At 40.7% G+C, this 25,271-nt stretch overlaps 1 protein-coding gene across 1 annotated transcript; it reads left to right on the top strand.

Annotated features, from left to right (window-relative positions):
• Positions 1-333: 333 nt before the first annotated feature.
• Positions 334-24,637, top strand: LOC306767761 (tyrosine-protein phosphatase non-receptor type 14-like). Its single transcript, XM_079255876.1, has 19 exons — positions 334-544; positions 2,330-2,505; positions 11,035-11,132; positions 11,845-11,912; positions 12,341-12,411; positions 12,529-12,616; positions 12,723-12,811; positions 12,910-12,997; positions 13,184-13,266; positions 13,484-13,544; positions 13,990-14,068; positions 15,571-16,037; positions 16,136-17,419; positions 18,737-18,877; positions 19,730-19,948; positions 22,677-22,805; positions 23,003-23,237; positions 23,406-23,569; positions 23,806-24,637. Exons 1-19 carry the CDS (start codon positions 371-373, stop codon positions 23,932-23,934), a joined length of 3,843 nt encoding a protein of 1,280 aa, XP_079112002.1. The 5' UTR covers positions 334-370; the 3' UTR covers positions 23,935-24,637.
• The last annotated feature ends 634 nt before the right edge of the window (positions 24,638-25,271 follow it).

A 25,271-nucleotide genomic window follows, 5' to 3' on the forward strand; every position in this document is an offset into this window, starting at 1 on the left:
GCTGATTAGAACAGTGTAATTGATCCACTTGTATGGGCTGTAACGCCAAAGGAAACTTTAAGAGGAATCTGCAGTTCTTTTTGTTGTCATTGATTACCTTTCCTTGTTGTTTAATCTCTCTTTACAGCCCCCATCCATCCACCCATCCATCCATCTATCCATCCTCCTCCTCCTCCTCTCCGGACAACTTTGGGAATGGGCCAGCGCCTTGCCTGGGTGCATCTCTCCACCCGGTGGTGTGGCTGGCGTCGTGCGAGAGTGAGGAGGGCAGCAGTCAGGTCATAGAGCCAGCCCACCCCCTCTCACCACTCGCTTGCTCTCAAGTGACTTTTGACCTCTTGACTCAGCCGTGACCCCGCCTTGACCGGCCATGCCGTTCCGGCTGAAGCTGCGGCGCACACGGCGCTACAATGTCCTGAGCAAGAACTACTTCGTAACTCGGATCCGCCTGCTGGACAATAATGTGATCGAATGCACCCTATCGGTGGAGAGTACAGGACAGGAATGTTTGGAGGCGGTGGCCCAAAGACTGGAGCTTCGGGAGGTTAGTCTTGTACTTTATTTGACAAGTTTATGTTGAGACAACATTGCTTGCCTGTTTGACCGCCACACGTTTCTCCCCACACCCTGTACACGTCTCCCGGCCCTTTGCTGTTGGGGTCCTGCAGGGTCCTTGTTTGTCTCTAACGAACCGTGGCTACCTCTGTCCTCTTTACACTGGAGAATAATGAGATACAGCACATCCCCTCGTCTCAATTAACCCCTCCTGTCCATTCTCTGTGAGTGATTCCTCCTATCCTCCTCCTCTGTGTCTTGTTTCTTCATTAAGCTTTCTGTACTGAAGGATGTGTAGTGTGCATTCAGTTTGATATAGTTTTCAATGCTCTCTACTTTTATGGGTATTTTTTGGGAACTTGTGGTCTGTATTAGAAAATGAAGAGACGAGGAAGAGGCAGAGACATGCAGCCAAGGGCCACAGGCCGCTACTCCAACTTGGGCTTGCTGTGACAAGAACGTTCAACCTCTGTTAAGAGTTCTGTCTTAACCCGTTAAGCGACCTTCTTTTTTCTCTTCTCATTTATTGTGATCATTATCCAACTTCAGTAAGTATTTAAATTAATAATAATAAAGAATCAGTGCATGTGTCTGCGCCCGTTGGAGCTGCTCACATTGCGATACAGAGAGGGGAGGTGTAGTGCATACTTGCAAACGTGTTGTGGTATTTGCCAGGTGTCAGAGATGTCATAAATAAGGTGGTGCAACACCACAACTATAGCGGCCGTCTGTCTTGTGAATGCGCCCCATCTAAGGACTGTGCGTGTCTGTGTTTGTGTTCATCTTTGTTGCCATGTGTGAGGCAGTCAACATGTTTGTGAACGCCCCTTGCAGTTGAACGACATACATTAGAGTAGAGTGAAATCATAGAGAGGAAATGGGTGTATTTATTTCTTAACTATTTGATGAGTGAAGTGTATCAACAACTATTTTGATGGGCAGTGACTTTAACTGTTGCTGACATTTGCCTCTGAGCTTGGCTATTAGATATATCGAATGTGAGGGAAGTTAAGCAAGTTCTACTTTATTTAATTCAGTTCAACTTTATTTATATAGCGTCAAATCACGGTAATGCCATCTCAAGATGCTTTACAGACAGGAAAAAAAAAAACTTAATGAAAACCAATTTATAATAGCCTTATATAAGGAAAACAACAGATTGAGTTGGAAGCACCAACTCAATCTCCCATCCTGAGCAAGCACACTGGCGACAGTGGGAAGGAAAAAACTCCCTTTTACTACTGTTGTTTTGACTCCGATCACAGGTAAAGATACTTTTGTAGAAATCTAAATTAAATGAATCCATTTCTCAGAAACTGACAAATTAACATCACCTTTTCTAAAACCTGATTTATGCATTCTCTGTATTGATGATCTTTCACTTTGCATCTCCTGACAACACAACAGAAGGTTGTGGCTATTTGGATCCATTCAGACAAGTTATCCTGGGTTTCATAAAGGGTTTAATATTTTTACTTTAATAATTACTCTGTTGATGGCAAAGATTTGACAAAATTAGCTGAAAAAATGTGTCTTAAACCAAACCCCTCTCTGATCCTCTTGTCTTTGATGTCTTATACAGTTCCATTTCCATTTCATCCATTTATTCTTCTTTTGAAATTTTATCCACCAACCATTTTTTATTTCTGGCATTTCTTAACCTGTATTTGTCGTTTTGGTTCTTACAGAGCACCTTCTTTGTCACATTCCCAGTGTCTTTCCTTTCTACCTTGTGCACCACATTGACAACCTTCCATTTCTTTCCAATCTACAGACCCATTACTTTGGGCTATGGTTCCAAGGGAAGACCCAGGCCCCAGCCCAGCGCTGGGTGGAACTCGAGAAACCCCTCAAGAAGCAGCTGGACAAGTTTGGCAATGAGCCATTGCTCTTTTTTGGAGTCATGTTTTATGTTCCCAGTGTTTCCCGCCTGGAGCAAGAAGCCACCAGGTAATGAGTCCCCAAAAACACTTTTTGTCATTTGCGCATTGTAGAAAACTTTATTGACAATAAGGATGGCTAAAGCTTTGCATCTAAAAAAAAATAGCTGCTTCCATCATATCAGAAATTTGAAAGAAAATTTAAATTGTGGAAATAAATAGAGGCTTTTATAGTCCAGCCTGGGGACTTTAACACATGTTCCCATTAGGCTACCACTTCCCTCCGAGAGCTGAGTTTACATATCTGTATTACTTCCAAGTTTTAGTCAAATTTTTGAAATATAAGATAAAACTAAGATCAGCAAATCACATGTTTTTTCTCACTTTTGGTGTAAGACAGTTTTGACACTTGCTCTGCAAGTGGCTGCAAATAAATGGTGTTACAAACTGATTTCAGGGGAATCTAGCTGGAGTCTCTGCATTTCTCTTCCCAAACATTTTATATATTAATAGAGCTGAATTCCCAACAATAAGACAAGAAAATAAGCTATGTCCTGATGGGGGTCTCACAGAAAACCACTTTTTTCACCTATATTATTTTTTGTGTCTGACTTTTCATTTGACGAGAACTGAAGTCCGAAATTGTTTTATCCCATTAAGACAAAGTCATTAGCTGAACATAATGCAAAGCTGCTGCTCTACTTCTTAAAAGAGTTTGTTTTTCTGTGACTTATCTTGTAAAATCACCATCCACTTAAGTTAAAGACAACATTTGAGCAGTAATTTAGCTAAATTTACATGTATGATCATTATTTAGACAGGAACTTAAAACTGTGACTGTGTAGGGAGCATTTTTACAAAGGGATAGGCGTCCGTTAGCTGCTGTGTCCTAGTGACATGCATCCAGCTGTGTCGTAGTTGTGCATGCGACATACAACTACATTCAGTCTTTGTGCACCAATATTTGCTACTCTATTCTCTCTAAAGTAGATCAATGCTCACAGTGTTTTTGTCGCTAAAAAGCCTGTAGCCATAAATTTACCTGGATGAGAACATTGGTTGTAAAGATGGTAGTAATCATAGACTGGATGCATTGCAAACTGGCTACATTGCATAGAAAAAGAATGATCAAAGCAAAGAAACTGCTTTAGCTGTACACCAGGCTTCATAGAGGAGGTTCTTGGGAACTGTGATAACTTTATTTTATGTCAGAAAGTTTAATTTCTAAAAGCACAAACAGTTAATCTACCTTGTCATTTCCTGTCATTTGTCTCATCAGACCTTGATCAAACCCTTATACACACCTTTATTATAACTGCTTTGTTGTATCATAGTTTACTGAAAGAGAAGGGAAAAAAACAACTAAAGTTTAAGAAAATAGACAAACTATTGACACTATCAACAAATAGCCATTCTTTTCACTACAGTGTGTTGTCTGCCAGAGTGTGCTGGCAGAAGTGTGAATAAGCAAGTTTAGGTCGCTGGGAGGAGAGTGCATACAGGGGTCAGTGTGTAGCGGAGCAGCCTGGCATTTTGGATTCATTCTTTCGCAAACTCGCACTCTGTGGGTCTGCCTCGCACCAAGCTGTAGAATTTGTGGCCTTTGCCTTGCTGGATTTAGGAAAGGTCGAATGCAGGTCGTAGCTTGAAGTTTGGAGTTACTTTTGAAAGTGTGTGCATGTGTGTAAATCTGGCTTATTTTGGCTGGTGAATTCTCAGGAAGTTTTGAAGGACAAGACTAGACATGACTTTATATTCTCATCCTTAAAGCAATTAAATAATCGTGGATTTTAACCACGATTTTAACCAACCTGTGTGTGTATGATGACAACACACACAGTGTGTGTCTCATGTTTATCATGTGGAAACCAGGATCTAGTCTGGTTAAAGCATGGCATTCTAGGAATCCCCTTCTGGCTTTTATGATGTGTATGTATGTGTGTGTGTGAATGTGTAAGGGGGTTATTAGGTTGCAAAGGTTATGATGGGGGCTTAGGGGCAATTTAGGAAACAATGGATGCCTCTTTTCTCAAGGCTCTTCTTTTTTTTCTTGCAATCCTTGTACATGCTGTCACCTTTACTCCTTTTATCAAAAAGAGATCTCCACATCTTTAGGGTGACACATTTCCACTTAGTCCTTCGTCCTCTCTTCTTTTTTCTCCTCCTCTTTCTCCTCTTTGTCAGGAATGTTGGCACAGTCATCCAGTGTAGGAGGCGGACCACACATTCCTCCTAGCAGAGTGCTGGGGGTAAAGTGGGGAGGAGGGGTGATGTCTGGTTTACAAAACATATGTGCACACACACACACACACACACACACACACACACACACACACACACACACACACACACACACACACACTCCCCCAGGAATCCTCTCAGAAGCCAGCTGCAGGCCTGTCAGAAGAGCCGGTTACAATACTCCACATTGTAAGATCATACATGCTCCCCAGGGCAACTCTTCTAAAAGCCCCATCATATTACGCTACACATCAAGTTAAAAAATATTATCCACAACCTTTCTGAAGATGTGGAAACGTTTTTTTTTTTTTTTTTTTTTTTTTTTTTTTTTAATCCATTGCCACAAATTGAGAGGTTTTTCTGATAAAGTCTATATTAAAAAAGATATCTCTTTTGCTGTTAGCTGTTTTCTTTAAAACTTCGATCAGTAATATGGCTGCTGCTTTCAGAGTGGATAATTTACAGTCTGAGGATTAATCCTATTCATCTATGTGGTCTTGGCTCATTGTTTTATAATTATTAGTAATATTTATTTCACTAGGAATTTCTATCTAATTATGCTTTGTTGTGGAGAGAAAATAATAGCAAACAGAAAAGTAGGAACTGATTAGACTGTTAATAGTCTACTCACAGTCTCCGTGTAACAAACAGTCTCTTTAAACCTACTGGTGGAGTATTGCAAGCTGTTTAATGTGGGCAGGTCTTTGAAGTTCGGTGTTTGACTGAACTGGATCTCGCTGTCTTCCTGTCTTTCCATCCATCTGTTATTCCTTCATTCTCTTCCTCTTTCTGTGCAGCTGCGAAAATGAACCACAGCTGGGAACCCAAATCTCCGTGAACTTTATTTTGATCATTAGTAGTTATATTGTGCACCATGTACTTTTAAAGAGGTTTTTGCCAGAATTTGCAATGGATTTTTAAGTTCGGTTACCGTACGATAGATATCAAAAACATTTTTCTCCCACATATTTCCATTGATTGTTTTCTTGTTTCTCTTTCCTTCTCATACTCTGTACTCTGGATACTGCTCTTTTGGGTCTGGAGAGGTGTTAGTAATATATATCAAATACTCATTTCTGTTTCCCAGACATGACAAAATGTGCCTCCCAGACCATCTGACTTCAGTGTTGTTAAAGTGAGGTATACATTATATTTCTGCGTCGGAGGCGAGATACAGCAACATCAGATGTCAACAATGGATGAAACAATATTGTCTTTTTTTTTGTCAGCTCTAATTGCTCAAATTCAAAATTGATACATGCACACTAACACTGGCAGCATCTACAGTTGCTTTTAAAAAAAAAAACAGTCTGCTGCATGTATTCTGTATGTGTGGGTCATTTTAGGGCCATAGATTGTACATACTTGAGTCTGGTGGTGAACGCATTTAAATTATGATGTGACCAACCAAGTCCAAACAATTGCATCTCAGAAGAGATCATTAAAACTTGCAGTGTGAATGTAGCCCCACACCCAGCTAATACAATTGAAAACTTAAACATTTTTGCATGTGTATGTTTAAAAAAGATGGACACAGCCATGCCACACCAGCTCCTAGGAGCCACGAATTTACACCTTTCGTAAAAAGAAATGAAATGGTTTAGTGCATGCTAATACAATTATATTCCCAGAAAGGTCACTCTCATTCTCAAAAGTTAATAAGTTCTCAAAATTTTAGAAACTTTGTTTTCTGTATGAAAATCAGACTGTAAATCCTGTCACAGTTTGCCTGTGATGGACAACAATAAACAAACTTCACTGGCCTATTAAGTATTTCTCACAAATGCTGTTGTGACTTCAGATAAACAATATTCCATATCGAGTTGCAAGAAAATAACTTCTAACATTCTGTTAGCTTTACTTTTGATTTTCTGGAAAGGCAGTTGATTTGTATTTGCGTTGCTTGAGGGCTTGTTGTTGGAAAGTGTTTGGAGAAAAGCAGGTATTTCCAAAAAGGAAGGGAAACCCCCGTCCAAACTCTGATGCATGTAGTTCAGCTGCATCTTCAGGCAGCATGAAACTACTGCCATGTTTGTTTTGTTGCTTTAAAAAAGAAAAAAATCTAGGATTAATTGATCTTATGTTGACTGTTTTAGACTCGATAGCTGTACTACCTGCTGTTTGTTACTTGCTTGTAACTAGATATCATGCTCTGCAGATCTCAAAGGCTTTCAGAGTGTGTGTGTGGTCGAAATCTTCTGTTTCTGTGTGTCATCGATATGAAGGAGGTGAAAACTGTCTCAGTGAGAGAAAGTGAGGAACATAAACGAGAGCTGTTGACCGGAGCGAGCGAGGCCAGCTGGCCTCAGCGGCCCCCAAGGCTACCAGCACCAACAGCCTTGAAATCCTAGCTTTGTTCAGCTAGTTATCACTCGCACTGACACACACACACTTGCAAACACACACACACACACACACACACACACACACATGCAGCTGTACACTGTTGTGCCCCCTGCTGATTCAACACATTTCAAAGTGAAATCCTCCCGCCTCCCACACGAACCGTCTGGACCCATCACAGGGGCTGAGGGGGTGCTCAGGGTCACACCACTGCAGAGGTAGTGGGAGAGGAGGAGGGGTGTGCAGCCATATGTACACACATATTCACATTCATGCATGCATGCACATATGCTCTTAGGCTTGTTGTCCAGGCCACTTGGACATCTGGCAGCATGTCTTGGACATGCGTGGGCACATAAAGACCTCTTTGTGCTTCTGAGGCTAACTGGACTGCCAGCAGTGCACTCTGCCATGATGGAAGTCACAAGAAACACCCAATAGGGAGAGCTCAACCCTGCATCTACGCATGCATTTTTACCGGCTGTTGCAGCAGTGTGATGTCATTCTGACACAGAGCATATGCCAGGTGTTTGTTGCTATAAGGGCCTCATTGTGCAGAAGTATGTGCAGGCATCCAAGTTGGATAAAATAAAATAATTTAGCTGTTGGTGCCTTAAGTGATGTTTCTGAATATTTTAATGATGAGCTGATTTTTATTTCCCCTTGATGGAATGTTAAGGTTGACCATAGATTGTATGATGGAAGAGTTTCACTCTTTATTGAAGCTACATTCAACCTTCAATAAAGCCATACACAGTTGAATAGAGGGCAAATCGACTCCCATTAAAGGTAATGTCCTTTTGGTAGTTACTGGATTTCCTGATGAGTGGGCCTAGATTTCCTTTATTGTGATGGAGTGTTTCAGTACAGTTAAATTTGTTGCCAAGTTTATTTAAGCTTACAACTGTGGATATGACGATAGCCAACGCTTATTTAGACATAGCTGACCGTTGCTATAAAACTTCAAGCATTCTACATATGAGAACCAAAATGTTTTTGTCTCAAGAAATCTATTTTATTGTGTCACTGACAACTAGAAAAGCACTCTTTAGAGCGCAGAGCTCCGCCAAGAAGCTAATTTCCACCGTATGTTATAGTCCTACGTTCATTTTAAATGTATACACTATTAGATTCATAGATACACTGATGATGAATCCACAGTATCTTGGCTGTATTGTGGTCTTTGTTGCATGTTTACATCTTAATTTGTTCTCTCAGTGATGAGGATTCCAAAGATCCCGTAATTTTTCCTGTTCTGGATTGAGGTATCCAGGATTTTGTCGTGATCCAGATTCATCTTTAATATCATGTGAAACTTGTTGGGAAAGTCTCCTGTACTTTTAGCCAAACACCCTGACCATTTCTTTTGGTGTTACATCCGTATTTACTGAAAATGGCCCTACCTCGCAAATGATATAAAATTCCTTACAAGTTCCTGGATCCATAAGGCGATCCGGATCACTTCCAAAATTTAATGGAATTTTAGACCAAGACAATTTCTCAGAAAATAAACAGTCATAAAAAGTTTGTCCAGTAGTTATTACGTAAAGTTGCTAAAGCATAACATTTGCCACCTCTTCGTCGGAGTTAAATATCTCTTCATAATAACACACAAGTTTAATTTAGAATGCATGATACTTATGGATGCGAAAATAACCCCTCGTTCATTTGCTGAATAGATGAAGAAAACTTAATCTATTTGAAGATATTTCAGCCATTTAACATCTGCTTTATGTGTGTAGAAACACCACTTTGTCATTGCTATTTAACCTCAGAGTATGAAGCAACCGCTGCAACCTGAACATTGCCCCAGACCCCATGCAGAATTTGCTGGGAAAACATTGAAGAGTTTGCTAAAACTAAATCCACAATCATTTTAAAGGTTTCGTGTCCCGCAAGTCTCCTCCCCTCCTGACCGCATCAGGCTCCGCCCAATGCTTCAGACTCCATGGTTGGGTTAGGCAAATTAGAGGGTTGCCACGGGAACGGAATGGCATCTTAGCCAACTGGTGTAATGACAGGGTGAGGGGAGGAGGGCGGGGTCAGATTATAGGCCCGAGAGTATGCTGAGAGGAGCTCAAAAAAGACAGAACATGAAGAAGTGGGGGAGAGAATTTGGAGGAAAATGTGAAACATGAAAGATGTGAGGTGGAAAAGGAAAAGTACACAAGGAGCCTAATAACCGAGGAGGAATTAAAACTGAAAAGTGTGTTTCTGAGAGGAGGAATGAGTGAATGACTAAGCATGTAAGTCTGTGGTTTCCACATAGATGTTTGGTTATTTTGGCACAGACCATCAGTGTGTATAAACGTGTGTGTCTGTGTGTGTACGTCATAAAAGGTGTCCTACAGCTCACATTGGAAAGACTCAGCCTGTGGTCACCATGGCAGCAAAGAGGAAACGGCGTGTGAGTTTTTCTGCAGCTGAGCCTGGTCACCGTGACAGTTCTCTCTTTCCTCCTGTGTGGCCACTCTTCATTCTTCAGAAATAGAACCAGCATCCAGCTGGACCACGGCTAAAAGTGGACAAACACAGCATAGAAACTTGAGGAGCTTGGTGTATTTCAGCCTCTTGGTTTTGGGAGTTTTACCACATTTTTTTTGAAGACTGTGAGTGAGCTCAACAATATGAGCACTGTCATCGTATCGGCTCACAGCCGGTGAAACCACCAGTACCCAAAACCACAGCAATATGACTCCCAGTTTGCTTCATATTTGCACAGAAACTTTAAAGCGCTCTTCTTCTGTGTTGATCCAACCTAAGATCATACCAAAGACATGATGTGTCAATGTAACAGGCTTTTTACACACTGTAAAGTCCCAGACCTATAATGATGCATTGTTTTATCTCCTACTGTTGTACATTTGACTCAAGTCAAAAATAAGTCAGTGGTATTTCAAATAGAGGTGATTCACTCATTCCTCGCTTCTCCAGCAGGCCTCTCTGGTTTTGTTCACATTGGCCATTGCTGTTGCCAGTAGTCTTGACGCAGTCTTTCTGTTGCGCATACCAGAGACAGAGTGGTGTCACCATGTTTGCAATCCCTCAGTTGCACAAGCTCTTCTTGCTTTCTTTGGATAAATGTGTAAAACCTTAAACTCATCAGGATTTCCAACATGATTTTTATTTAAGTGGTTTTCTGAGACATTGTGGCTTGTTGGGGGGAAAAAAAAACAATCAAAAAGCAAATTCTGGTGATTTTCTGAAAGTTAAAGAGTGCTTTTCTGCCCACCCACCCAGCCATAGTCTTTTTGTGGGGCCAGACTAATCCTAGTCTGGTTTTTTTGGGGCCAGTGCAGTTACAAGGGAAATTGTTTATTAACTTTATTAACTTTTTCTTCAACAGGACAGGTCATTAGCGAACCGTTTAACTTTCAAACTTAAATAATTAGTTAGTAACAAGTAAGTTTGAATAGCTGGAAGTACCATCAAGGATGTTTTTAAAAAATTGTTTGATTTATGGAAAATATATTTAGCATCAATCTGTCTGATAAAAGGGTTTTAACATCTCATTAGAACTGAAGGCATTTTGTATGTTTCAGTCAGGATTACTACTAAAGAGGAGCTCATTTGTTATTTGTTTTTATTTCAAATGCGATAACACAAGCAAAGGCAGAAATGTAGTTACTAGATAAAATGATGAGAAAATTAAATAGAGGTTCTGTGTTTCTCGCTTGTGGTTCCTGTTTGTGGAGACAAAAAAGTTGATTTTTTGCGAGAATTCAAAATGGCTTTTTCTTCCTTTTACTTGTTGCTCCTGACATGTCTCAATATCTTTGCATAGATCACGTGGAATCTTTATTTCTTAGCAGCTAGCTAGATTTTTATCCTGGTTTTACCTGCTCAAAGCTTCCAGACAAAAAAAAAAAAACAGAGAACTTAAAGATCTAACAGATGATTTTTTTCATACCAAACTTTTTAATTTGCTGCAGTGTCACATCTAAAAGATCACATCTTCATGTCTTCTTACTGGTCGCTTTCTTCTTTTTACCTCACTCCCCTCCTTACTTTGTAGGTATCAGTATTACCTGCAGGTGAAGAAGGAGGTGCTGGATGGACGACTGCATTGCACAGAAGAGCAGGGGATCAAACTAGCCGGCCTAGCAGTCCAAGGTAGGACACACACATTAACAAATATTTCATGTGAATAATCTACCAGAAAGATGGACAGCACCAGAGAGAAGGGTGAGCACAAACTCACACATCCTCAGGTCATCCTGACTCTACTACCTTATATGGCTGCATACCACAGGGAGAAACCCCGTCCACTCCAGTTTCAATGTATCAGTCCCGACACATGCACATACACGCACACACACACAACTCTGTCCTCTCTTTCTTGTTCCTGGGTGCTGTCTATGTCCCAGGGAGAATGTAAACAGACAGCTTATCAGCAGCTCCAAGGTTAGCTTCAGCAGCTTCAGGAAGACTCTTATCTATCGGGAGGCAAGGCTCCTCCGCTCGTCCCCCGTTTGTCCAACAAACAACACTTAGTGGTTAGTACAAGCTTTATCTAAAGAATGAGCATGTTATGGAGATTGTGTGCAGGTGGGGGGCTTTATTAATGTGTTGTAGACACTGTTGGCCACACACTCCCTCTTTCTAAGAATAAGTATGATTCACATATAAAAACCTGAAAGAATGAACTTGAATGAACATTTGATTTTATATCGACTCTGAGTTGGTGAATGACATGGAAATTTATGAAAAGGTACAAATAATTCCATGAACTAAAATTTGACCAATAAAAACAAATAAAATAATAAAAAATAACTGCATTTGTGTATTCTGTATTAATTATTTGATGTGTGTTTTTGATTTTCAGCTGACTTTGGAGACTTCAATCACTACCCGTCTCAGGACTTCCTCAGGGAGTACGTGCTCTTCCCAGTGGTGCGTATTCAGACTTTGACTGTTTAAATCTGCATTGTGAGCATGCACACCCCGCCTGAAGGCACACATACTTGGTGTTGTCTGTGAATCTCCTCCTTTGCATATCTGACTGACAGAATACACAAGAAAGCGGTGATAGTTTGGAGTGAGATTGAAATAAAAAAAACATTCACACATGATCAGTTATCATGGCATGATGCGTCATTCATCATCATGTGGTTGGAAACTTTCAACAGGCAGCCTCATAAAGGTTTTCTGAGGATTATACGCTTCTGCTCTTTGATATTAAGTAGTTTGCTTTTCCTTTTTATTTCTCCATCAGAATATTTTTTATTATGTGATTCCAATCTTCCCAGTTTTATGGCCTAACACCATTACCCCTCTCTCATTTGATTTCTGCTCATCTGTTCACCTTTGTTTGCTCTTAGAATTGGCCCAATGGAGACAAAGTGCTGGAGGAGTGGACCAAGAAAGTTGCTGAGGAGCACAAGAGTCACTGGTAATCTCAGATGCTTTGTAAACTCTTTGCAAAATAGAAGAGAGTGAGAAGAAAAAATAGCTCATTACAAACATGAGATTGCTTGTGCCTTATACAAAGTTTGTCTGTACTGTTCAGTCGAATGCAGGCTGCTGAAGCAGAACTGCTGTATATCAAGGAGGTGGAGAGACTGGATGGCTTTGGCCAGGAGAGCTTCCCTGCAAAGGTACATCATTTGCTTTATGCTGCCACAACCATTAAGTAAATAAATGGTTTTTATTTATCACACTGCCGACAAGTTCTGTGAGGTTATTTTTCTTTGTTTTCCACAGGACAACTACACTAATGATATAATCATTGGTGTGTCTTTCATCGGAGTGTTTGTCAAACACAGAAATGGGAGATCCATCATGCTCCATAAGTACGTGTTCGGTTGTGTATGTTTCATTTCCAAACCCATTTGTGAATATGAGGTTGTGGGAAAACTCAGTTCTGCATTTTTGTTTGTGTGTATGACAGGTGGAAGGACATTGGCACCATAGCTCACAACAAGTCAGCCATCACAGTGGAGATAACAAGCCGAGACGACACCATTATTTTTCACATGGTGAGTGTTGTGTCTGCTGGTGGTCTCTGGAGATTCACACACAAATGCTTTCCACAAGGTTTGTTGGTGAAGTGGGCGACTAAAGGGTCAAGTTTGGGTTTGATTTTTCTGTAAATGTAAGTTCTGTATTTTTCAGAAATGCTAATGTTTTTCTCCGTCTTTGTGTGTGTGTGTGTGTGTCTGCAGGAGGATATGGAAATGGCCAAGTACATTGCTCGTCTTTTCACTTCCAGGCACAAGTTTTACAAACAGAACAAGATCTGTGCAGAGTGAGTCTCGATGCTGCTGAACGAGGCCATGAGCATGCTAATGCTTCCACTACGGTTTATTTCATTTTCATTCATTTAGTTCAGCTGCATTTTGAGTGTTATGTAAGAGCTTAGCTAGTTTTATAGCATCAGGCTGATGATACAGAGCTTGCAGTTGTATGAATCATCATGTGGCTTGTGTTCAGTCATCCTTTAACACTGTCATTCTTCTTGGTAGGCCTACTCACTCACCTGCACCAATCAGGAGAAGACCCACATGGACTCACCGTCTGTCTCTGGTACAGTTTGAAAGTCTTTGCTTGCTTTTAAGAACATCGGCAAAGTCATTTAGGAGTGCTTCTTGCCTGTATAAATGGGACACGGAGACATGACAGAGAGTTTTTAGGTCTGACCACTTATTCCCACTCAGGGCAGCTCCTAGCTGTGCCACAGAGTTTTGGTTTGAACGTGTGTCGGAGTTGTTGGAACGTTAACAAGGGTGTTGCTTCCGGCGCGACAATGAAGGCAGTGATTTCTCCATCTCCCTCCCAGCACGCCAGACAATGGCTAGGCTAAATGTGGCACAATAGACGTACAATCTATCCAACGCCGTGCTCGGATGACTGTCTGGAGAAATCCAACCTTTGGCTTTATTTTATTATCTGACTCAGTAATGTTTGTCTGCCTGATAGACTAGGATAGTGGCTTTACTTTTAACTATTTTAAATGCATCTCTTCCTTTAGCCACAGTCCCCGTCTTGTAACTTCCAGTCAGTGCATTCCCAGTATGGAGAGCATTATCAGGACACACAGAGCTCACAAGGTATGTGTACAAAATGGACTCACACAGATAGGTTTAAAGGTTTTCTGTCCTTCATCTCACCTTAAACTACCATATGATTTAAGACAATAACATCTGAGTTTGCTAATCATGTCTTTCCCATCAGGCGCGTGACTCACAGCTCATTTGTATTTTAAACTTCTCCCAGCCGATTTCAGCTTCATGTTTTGAGGGATGCACAACACTGACCTCATTTGTGCTTCACTCTTTCATTGGCTGTTTCACACACTCAGACTGCCTTACAATCCAAAGAGCTTCACTCATGTCGGCTTGACAATAAAATCCCAGTGGAAAAAACATTCTGGGTGTGATACTATGTGTGGGTGTGAGATCATTCCAGTGTGACCTCAAGCATCACACTTTGATTCATTTGTGTGGAACAAGATTGTGTACTGCTTTACTTTCACATGGAATATTACTGGTTAATATAAATTGTAAAAATGTTTTTAATATATTTTTTATGTGGTTGGTATTTTAAGGATGTTGAACTACAGCAGTGGAAAAATTTACTACAAGAACATTTAGCTGCTCAGTCCTTCTCCCACTTTTTCATTTATACATTTTTCTCTTAGTTGTTTGTCAGCTTAAAGACTCATCACTAGGTGCTCTGATTCGTATGTTAGGAGGATTTGATAATCTAAACATACTTATTGTACTTATGGGCCACTAAAATCTCACCGTTTATCCAGGTACCATCTCAAAAAAGTTTTTAGTGTAAACTAACTTTTGCCTAAATACATATCAGGTGCCCAAGTGCAAGTAAATGCATCATGTAATGTACCTCTATATGTTGTTCTAAATCACAATGCAGCAATTCTGTAGCATGAAATGACCATGGTTGATGAAATGTCTGTTCAAAATGTGCACACTTCATGAAGAGGATGCATTTGTCATAAAACTGCCAAAAGCCATGACTTTGTAAAGCCAAACGGTCAAAAATGATGCTGAAATATCAATAAAGTGTAACTGTTCATCCAGCAGGGATATTAATACTAGACAGATAAAAACAAATAAAAAAGGGCCCATTTGAGAACCATCATAAGTTCTTATAACAAATACAACCAACTAGGATGAGAGGCTGATAATAAATGCACTTAAATATAATGTGTAAATTCTTCTTCCAAAATCACATTCTGATTTTATCACTGAGAATTATTCTTTAGGTTCAAATACATCAGATATTTACACAGAATACATCCTTGTACTTGCTTTTTATTCCCCCCCCTCCACAAAGCGTTTAATACTTTCTCTGTTAAACAATGTGTCCTCTGTAGTTAAAAAGAATTCTGCGAACACAGGATACAAAAAAAAAATCTAAATAAAGCTGTTTCATCTGGGCTAAAATAGTTTGAAATGCCTCATCTTAGTTTAGCTGTGTTTGTTGAGTTGCTGGTACTTGCAAAAGTTTCTTAGGCTACAACTAAACCTGTAAAGTTATCTGGAACTTTTATTTTCCTTACTATATTATTTTCTTTGCCCTACAGATAGCATCTTCCATGATGACCCTTACTACAAGTCAGAGACTAGTCTGGATCGGCCGGTGGACCTGACCTTTCGAAATGGTACCGTGCCCAATGGAAGTATGTACAGCAGCCCCAGCCTCAGCTCCCTCAATCGTTCCCAGACTTTCATTCCACCATCGCACAGATCCTCCAACCTCAGCATCCCTAGCAGTGAAATCATGCGCCCTGACTACATCCCCAGCCACCGCCATAGTGCCATCATTGCTCCTTCCTACCGGCCAACGCCAGAGTATGATGCTGTGATGCGGCAGAAGCGGCGAATGCTCCCCGCCCACCATGACCTCCACAGTCAGTCATTGCGCAGTCTCAATATTAGCAATGCCTGTGCTTACAGTCAGCCCAAAACTCTGGTGTACAGTCAACCAGAAATGAGGGAGAGGGGTCACTATCATGTGCCGGGCCCCAGCCCCGGACCTTACACACAACAGGTAATGTTGGAATCTATGTGTTTAAAAAATTTTTACAAATTAAAATTATGCATTTCTTTGATGACATTCTTCAGATTTTTTTTTTTTTTTTTTAACAGATCAGCTATAGTAAACCAGTGTCTCATGGCCCCCATCAAGGAGGAGCAGCAAGTGGCCAGGGTCCCTGTCAGTCACCGTGTGTAAATGGAGGTGGAGGCAACGGCGGCGGCGTTGGAAGCTCCATTTCCCATACTGTCAGCACACCTGAGCTGGCAAACACCAAGCAGCAGGGAGCCAACATGGGAAGCTATGCAGCTACAGCCAACATGCTGAGAAACCACATGTCTCGACCTCCTCCACCGTACCCCTCCAGCTCCTTCCGCCCAGCCACCAGCACACCGGACCTTGCCAGCCACCGTCTTCGTTGCATTGGGGGTAGTAGTCCAGAGCTGGTTACCCGCATGGTGCAGCTGTCAGTCAAGACCTTCCAGCCTGACAGTTCAGCGGTGGTGCACCAGTCCCTGCAGGAAGTTAGCGAACCTTTAACTGCAGCTGCTAAGCACCGCTCCACTCTGGGCAAGAGACACAGCATGGAGGTCATCAGTAGCATGAGAGGAGGGGGTGGGATGGACGGCTTAGTGATGAAGGGGATGAATGCTCCCCTTCTTAGAAGGAATACTCTCAGAGAACATGCTATGCCATCTCAGCCTCAGACCATTCCTCAGCCCCAGTCGCAAACCCCTCAGCCACAACCCCAACCTCCACCTCAGCAGCCGAAGGAGTCCAAACCCATGCAGAAAACTTCCCAGAACGCACCTGAGGCTTCTGTAACATCACCAGCAACTGTGGCCTACCAGCATCAAAAGACTCTTTCCAATGCCACAATGCTCATACACAGTAGTGAGAGTGAAGAAGAGGAGGAAGAAGAGAGGCCTGAACTGGATGTTCAGATCCCAGGTCTTAATGAGGACATCAGCATCAGTGCTCAGCTCCAGGCTGCTCTGGCTAAACTGCCAAACAAACCCCCTCCAGAGTACCCTGGTCCTCCGAGACCTCCCACTGATGCTCAGATCCAACCGCATAACCACAACCCCACTCACCACCAAAACCACAATCAAGGACCACATTTAAACCAGGGAACAGTGGACCCCAATCAAGCACTCCAAAGTGTGCTGAGCCAGGGTGCTGGCACACCTGGGGTTGGTGGTGGTGCAGGGGGTGGTGGAACACTGACCAGAGGGGATCAGAGTGGGGTGAATGGAGCAGTTCTTGGTCCATCCATTTCTGAACCAGACCTGACCAGTGTGAAGGAGAGAGTGAGAAAGGAGCCAGTCAAAGAGAGGCCGGTCTCAGAGATGTTCTCTTTGGAGGACAGCATAGTGGAGAGGGAAATAGCGCAGAGGGTAAGAAGATCACATATTTATCTATCAATTTTCTGCTTACAGGATGATTTACATCATTTTATTTTATTTGGTGGGGGTTGAAAGTGTGTTTAGACCCCTCAGTCTAGTCAGTTTGGCCATTGGAAAGAACATTAAAGGAAGAGGTGATTAAATCTGAACAGGTATGAACTTGTCTGCAAGGATCTTGGATTACTTAGTAAAAAAAACATCTCTGGAAGAAATAATGCAAACCATCACAGAATGATTGGAGAATGCTCGGTCACAGTGGCGTAACTAGTAAAAAGCCCCTTTAAACAAGGTGTTTTAATAATATTGACATAGTGAGATAGGTGTTTGAATAAGTATTTTATTCAAGAGATACGTTTTTGTATTTGTAATTTGGCTGAAATACAAAAGCAGAATATTATCCCGTCCTGAGGAAATGAACCCATCAAACTGGTAGATTTTTTTTTTTTTATGGCTGTTTGTTTGCTTGCTAGTTTCTTAGCATCTGATTAGCCGTAATCAGGGTTTCAGCACATAAGAAGGTAGCACTATGCTCTGAATTCCCCCAGGCAGCTAAAAGCCGGACAAATCCCTCAGATTAATCGTTGAGTTGGACGTTCTTGTGTGGGTTGGCTTTCTGTTCAGACACAAATTCTACACCCACAGTCCATGTATAGGTTTGATGAAATGATGGATACCTGGATGTGATTTGTGGTGTGATCTCAGCTCCTGAAACTCCAAAATGAATTATTTATGTAAAAAAAAATCCAAAGTCATTCACCCCTATGTCTACCAGCTGGTTTATCGTACACATAAAGGGTGCCCCTTTTGACCCCCAAGCTGTTGTTTTGACTGTGCTACAGGGGATGATGGAGGCGGAGCTGTCTTGGGGGGTTTAATAGCATCACAGATTAGGAGAGGTAATCCTTGGTGGAAGGAGGGACTGTGCTGTGTGGATAAGTGTTTGGCAGTGAGAAAAACAGTCAGTATGATGGAAAGAGTGCACCCTTTTCTCAAGAATAGAAGACAGGGAAGGTAGGTGGGCATAAACAAAGAGTTAAGGCATCAAAAAATGAGTGAAGGACCAAATAAGTGAAAGAAAACTGAAAGCAATGAGATAGATAAGAAGGTACAAGTCTTTCTTAATAGGCTTTGTAGTCGGGGCTTGTTATTTCATACCTGTGGGCTGGTACAGCAGATTTGCCCCAGAAAATGGACACACGTGCACGTATAAAACTCCCCGCCCAGATTTGCTAATGCACATGCACACAGCCACTTGCATTGCTGCTAGTACCCGTCACCATGACAGCAAGATTTTCCTCTCTGTTGAAGACACTAGAAAGACAGAAGATGTCTGTGGACTCCATGAAGAGACCGCTGATGATGGCTGCCCTCAACGGACTCTATGTGGCCCGGATGCCGGTCCCGGAGAGTCCAGCAGAAGAAGGAACCAAGTCCACTACAGATGAAAGGGTAAGAATCTTACTCTCAACAATGACTTTATTTATTTAGATTTCATGACCTGTATTATTTTTATATATTTATTTGGTAAATTCTAGAAAACATGCTTAAAGCTTGATATAGTTTCACATAAATTTCTTTAAAATGACTTTAAAAAAAAACATAAAGAAGTATGATGTTAAAATTATATTAGGCTGATGTTTTGGTGCTACTATATAACAGAGGTTCTTACTGTGCTAACATGTGGGGTGCAATGCCTAACTGTAGTTTTAAACAATAGAAAGGTTTAAAAACAAATTGAGAAAAGAAAAAGACAGAAGTTTTAAACCACATGTATTTTAGTTTAGATGGTTATTAAAATAAACCAGAGAATCTAAGTCTTGCACAAGCACATGAACTTAATGAATTCCACTTCCCAGTCTGCTCGCTATCTGAGTGGGGAGGTGTGAAACCCGGTCTTTGTGCCGGGCTGTTGCTAAGTTAATGGGGGCAAACCCCTAAGTGGGCTGTGGAACGCGTGGCATGGTGGGGCACATCGCCCCTCAGCCTGCTGGTATGTTAGGAATGTGACCTGAAAGAGTGTGATCGAGCTGCAGAGAAAGAGGGACAGAAAGATATTCTGCCCTCCTAAACATGACCGGCCTTGATAAACACGTACCCACCACCGCAGTAAATAAAAACATTTACAGATGTGTTGATGCTTTGAGTCCTTTGACATTAAAGTCAGCATTTAAAGAGGTGCTCATTGCGAAAGTTAAAAATGTGGTCCAGCATTAAAAAGGAACTGGTCTGAATAATCTTTTGGGTTTGGGTAAAAATGTAAAAACCTTGACTAACTTCTCATTCCTTACTCTGTGACTCCAGTGTAAGACTTTGGAGTTGAAGCTGGAGGAAGAGCGGGTCTTCACTGAGTATGAGCAGGTGCCTAAGAAGATGACGGACTGCGTTCTCACAACAGCAACTTTGCCTGAAAACACCGAGCGCAACCGTTTCCGCGATGTTGTCCCTTACGAGGAGAATCGAGTTGAGCTTGTACCTAACAAGGAGAACAACACGGGTTACATTAACGCTTCACATATCAAGGTGTGTTTAAATGACAAACCTGTTACGTGTGATAAAATGTAGATGGATCATTATTATTACCTCAGTGTGACAGACTTTTCTTTAGTCCAGGAGTGTTCAAAATTGGTCCTTGAGGCGCTGTCAAGTAACACACCTGACTTAAATTAAAAGGATCCAGCTGCACAATGACTCATTCGTTTGAGTCAGGTGTGTTTAGGAAAGGGTATATCGAAATCCTGCAGGATCGTGGCCTGCGGGATTGTGGCCGTCGAGGAGCTGAAGACTCCTGTTTTAGTCACAACAGATGGGAAGGTTTTTGCATCATCTGCGTAGAACAGAAGTTGTAGGAAAAGGTTATAATTTTCTGTATTATTTGCTTTATATGTCTCATCAGATTTTTTAAACTCTGCAATTTTATTTAATTGTTGTGAGGAGTTTGAACCTGTCAGTCCCAAACATGAGATGGGCTGGTTGGAGTTCAGACAAATGTCCAGATTAGTTTTCTGTAGAAGCAAGTCTGCCACACAAGTCTTTCTGGCCAAGAAACAGTGAAACAGATCCAAACCATGATACTACCACCCTCTTGTTTTTTACGGGAATGTATTGAAACATAACACCTTTCCCCTTCCAATTCAGTGGTTGTATTTTGGTCTCACGTGCTTTTAGGTTTGCTTTGTAACATTTTTTTACAAGAAAACTGATGAAAAAATTAAAATTTAGATCTAATTCAGTCAGTTTTGTGGGAGGGTTTTAAAATAAAATTTATTCGGTCCATATCAGCAATTAATAAGAAAAAGAAACACACACACATGTATAGACACATAGCCTATTTATACACACACATAATTATAAAAACATCCGTAAAGACAGACATTCATTCCAGTGCTTCTAAAAACAGGAGAACTTGTCTCACTTAATTTTGGCTCAGTCATAACCATTACAGTTGCATTTGTTGACTCTCTTAATCGACACATAATCTATACGTGAAATTCCTCAGCACAGCATGAAAGGTAGGATCGTTATTTGAGACAAGCATCTGACTTGCACTCGTTCGTCTTGGAAGAAACAACAATATTCTAATGAAATGCCACCTTAAGCTTTTTCATTTTAGCTTTGCTAGTATTGCACATTAAATGAGCAGCATAAAATGGAGTACAATATGCTCTAAAGAGGGCTATTTTCACATCATCTGTACACATATTAAAAGGTTTGTTTCCCTCTTCCATCCATCTATATTTTTATTCCAATGCAAGATTGCAATGCATCTCTCTCACATTCTCATTGATAAGAGTAAAGAAGGCAAGAAAACAGAAGAAATTAGATTTTCATAATAACAATCATTATTTTATGTAGGTATTCTTAGTTTTTTTGTGACCTCAAAGAGCATATCTTCCTCCTGGAGAGATGTATATTTGTTGGTTTACCAGTCCTTGGGAGAGTAATGGTGATATTGGATTTGTGTTACTTGCACACAGTCTATCTCATACGTCTTACAGGTATCAACTCAAAATTTGTTTGAATTTATGCAACAATCTTTGATATAAGCCTGTTTTTTTAAACACAGCAGGGCACCTCTTCCTTGTCATGCAATAATTGAAGTCACTCAACATAAGTTAACCTAATCGTAGAGGTCCACACTTTAGGTATTCACAGATAAGAGTTTTAAATCATTTTCCTCCATAAATAACCAGCTGAATATAGCAGTGTTTGTCTGATTAGCTTTATTAGGGAAATTTCAATTTTTTAAAGGGTTTTAAAATTTCAAGTACAATTGTATGCAACAGATGATATCCACACCATATCTGTGGTTTCTGTTGGTTTAAACTACATTTTACAATGTGAAAAAAATCCTGAACTGCAATAATAGTCAGTTTTCAGTAAACTAATTTAGAACAAATAGCAGCAATAAAATCACTTAAATTTTTTTTGCAACACTCATATAATGCAACCTATTTTAATAGAGTTTAATCTTGATGAACTTAGTTTTCTTTTGGTCTCTGTTGTGGCTGTTTCTGAGCAGAGAATGGCTGGGAGGAATGGGTGAAAGGCACCTATTGAACCCTATTAGGGCCTTTAAGCTCTCAGAGCTCTTGGAATTCTCAAAGAATGTTGTCCAAACTTCAGCCCTCTTAAGCAACTTGAGTTACTCTCATTCGTCCCTTATTCATGTTAAGTTGAAGACTGTGTATTCATACCAGTTTGTGGGTATGCATGAGTTTACATTCACCATGTGTGCTTTATTGAAGATCTGGTGTAATTTCTTTCTTAGCATCTTTGCATTTTCTAGATGTATCCCTCTTCCAACCCTGCCATTTAAGTTTTGTGCGGCAGAACAAAAGGCCTTGTTTATTCACCATCCCTCTCCTAATACTGTTTACAATCACGAGGTGGCTTGAGGAATCAGCTGAGACATGCTTTTTATGTAATGCCAGTGTGTGAGTGCGCTGAAAATGGAAATGTTTCCCTCTATGATTATCAATCAAGGAAACAGAAGAAAGGTTGAAAATGAAAATCAGGTGATCAGATTAAAGTTACGCCTCCTTGTGCTGCCCTCTAGTGATGACTGTTATTGTCAAAATCATCTCATGTATACTTTCATGTCTGTATCAATTGCTTTTAACTGCTTTCTTTCATTTGAATCCTTTATTTGGTGAGCTTTTATTTTTTTTATTTTTTTAAAAAAAACAGATATTACGGTTATTTTTTTAATTAACGCCCACTAATTGATTCTGTGTATGTGTTTTCCCAGGTTATGATCAGAGGGGAGGAGTGGCACTACATTGCCACCCAAGGCCCATTAGCTAACACATGTGCTGACTTCTGGCAGATGGTGTGGGAGCAGGGGGTCAATGTCATCGCCATGGTTACTGCAGAGGAGGTACTTTCACTTGTCCATAGAGCACTTACAGATGTGGATCATTTTCCATTACTGACAGCTGGGTGTCCCTGTGTGAGAAACAGGGGGACAGTGAGAGTGTGTGTCAGTGTTTGTGCTTCTTTTATCCATTTTCCTCAACTTTTGCCTCCTCACCCATGAGTCAATGCTCACCTTGCTCTTGTCAATCTCCCTTCCAGGAAGGTGGGAGACCCAAGAGTCATCGCTACTGGCCCAAACTGGGCTCTAAACACAATTCAGCCACTCACGGCAAGTTCAAGGTGACCACCAAATTCCGCACCGACTCTGGCTGCTACGCCACCACGGGGTTAAAGGTCAAACACCTGTTATCTGGCCAGGAGAGGACAGTCTGGCACCTGCAGTACACTGACTGGCCTGAGCAGGGCTGTCCTGAATATGTTCCTGGATTTCTCTGTGAGTGGGATCGTTTCTCAGACATATACGCTTTCTAACAATCACTAAAAAAATGTCACATCTGATGTTTAAAGAGTCAAGACATGAGAAAAACTTAATCAAAGAAATTCTTTCTTCAGACACAAAAACCATATCTGATTTTTACTTTCCTTTTCTGCTTCCCTGAAGCATACTTAGAGGAGATCCAGTCTGTAAGGAGACATACCAACTCCATGCTGGACACCTCAAAGAGCCTGAATCCACCTGTGGTGGTGCACTGTAGTGCTGGGGTGGGTCGCACTGGCGTGGTTATCCTGACTGAGCTCATGATCAGCTGCCTGGAGCACAATGAGGTGTGTATATAGTAATAAGTTCGATTTCCTAAACAAAAAAACTTGTGAAGTTTTGACCATTTCAATATATATTCTGTCATCAATGGACCATTAAGAGCACATGCCTTATAATAGTATAATGTAACCAGGAAAGAGGAAAAAGGCAGTTAAAGACTCAGTGTAATGCAATGCTAATATACTGGACATGCATATACATGGACAATAATCATGTTCTGTCTTTTCTTCTTCCTTTTCAGCCCGTGGAGGTTCCCACCATGTTATCAGAGCTGAGGCAACAAAGGATGCTGATGGTGCAGACCATCTCTCAGTACACGTTTGTCTATCAGGTCCTCATCCAATTCCTGAAAAACTCCCGCCTCATCTAAGCTTGAGCACTGACTTGGTTCTGACATGATGTGGAACAACAACGTTATGCGGTGAAAAATTCAGCTTAATTCAGCAGGTACTTCAGCATAGCATGAGGACTGTAGAAAAGTATACTGAGATGTGGGAGAAGCAGAAACTAAGATCCACTAAGAGTTTTATGTTGTGGAGGTTTTGTAAGTAGTAGTGAATTTTCAAACAACCCCACCTCAAGGGAGGAACGAATTTGTGTATTCCTGTATAGAAATCAACCATTTTCCTCATCAGTATATTCACATTTAGCTCTTTATTTCTTCTTCATCTTGAATCTGGTTTTTTTTTCTGTTGAGCATGCATATTAATACATGTTCTCCTAGCAGTTCAGGCTAACAAAGAGCTTTTCTTAACTCCAGTTGTGAATGTTTCTTTAAATGTGGCCAACCTGTATGTTCCTGAGATTTCTTAACATTTAGAGAAATTAAGATCTCAGTTTCAGTTCACAGCAATTGTTTGCCTCTCTCTCTCCCTCTCTCTCTCTAGCCATGATGAGACATGGCATAATGCTGAATAAACAGTAGGTGGCAGCAGGAGCATGTCTTTTTACACTACAGTCTAGAGTTTGCCAAGCAAAACTTTTCTTCAAATCACTGCTCTAAAATGTTTTTTTTTCTAATTATTATTTTTCTAATTTTTTTGTTGATCTGAACTTGTCTTAAACTTTACTGTTTTGTGTAAAGTGTTTTTTTTAGATTCCTCCCACAGTTCTTGTGAAGGCACACCAGCTACAGCATTAATAAACACTGTATTTCTCTAGTAAAACACCCACAAACACAAAGTATAATAAAAAAAAATCACTTTATTGGATGATGGCTTCTTGCAGTCTCATGTGACTTACCATTTTCCAGTCTCCTAACTGGAGAAAGCATATAATTTTTATACAGTAAATGCTGTATATATTGTATCATTGTGCCTTATTGAATGTGTAACATGGAGATGCTTATTATTCTGTGCCTCCAGAGATCAAATTTTTCAGTCACTTCTCAATTAAATCCTCACATCCTTAACCTAACTCTTAGGTTTGGATTTGACAGAAACCTAAGATTTTCTTTGTTTAAAAAATCCCTCTTTTAACAGACTATGCTCCGAAAAAAGACGCACACTTTCATTTTTAATATACTGATCAAAACTCAATAGCTAACAGTATTCCCACATCTTTTTTTTTTTTTAAAATATACCCCAAACTTTTTACATTTTATACTAGTTCTACTTTTTTTTAACCATATACAATGAAACTCTGTACATAATTGGCATGCAAAAGCATTTTTAATGGTCTTTTCTTGACTTGGTACCCTTAAAATAC

Source organism: Telmatherina bonti, assembly GCF_933228915.1.
Source record: "Telmatherina bonti genome assembly, chromosome: 16".
Lineage (NCBI taxonomy): Eukaryota > Metazoa > Chordata > Actinopteri > Atheriniformes > Telmatherinidae > Telmatherina > Telmatherina bonti.

Coding starts and splice junctions, on each gene's coding strand:
- LOC306767761 (XM_079255876.1), top strand. CDS start 371: ATGCCGTTCCGGCTGAAGCTGCGGCGCACACGGCGCTACAATGTCCTG. Junction 12,998..13,183: donor ACACCATTATTTTTCACATG/GTGAGTGTTGTG, acceptor GTGTGTCTGCAG/GAGGATATGGAAATGGCCAA. Junction 23,238..23,405: donor ATATGTTCCTGGATTTCTCT/GTGAGTGGGATC, acceptor GCTTCCCTGAAG/CATACTTAGAGGAGATCCAG.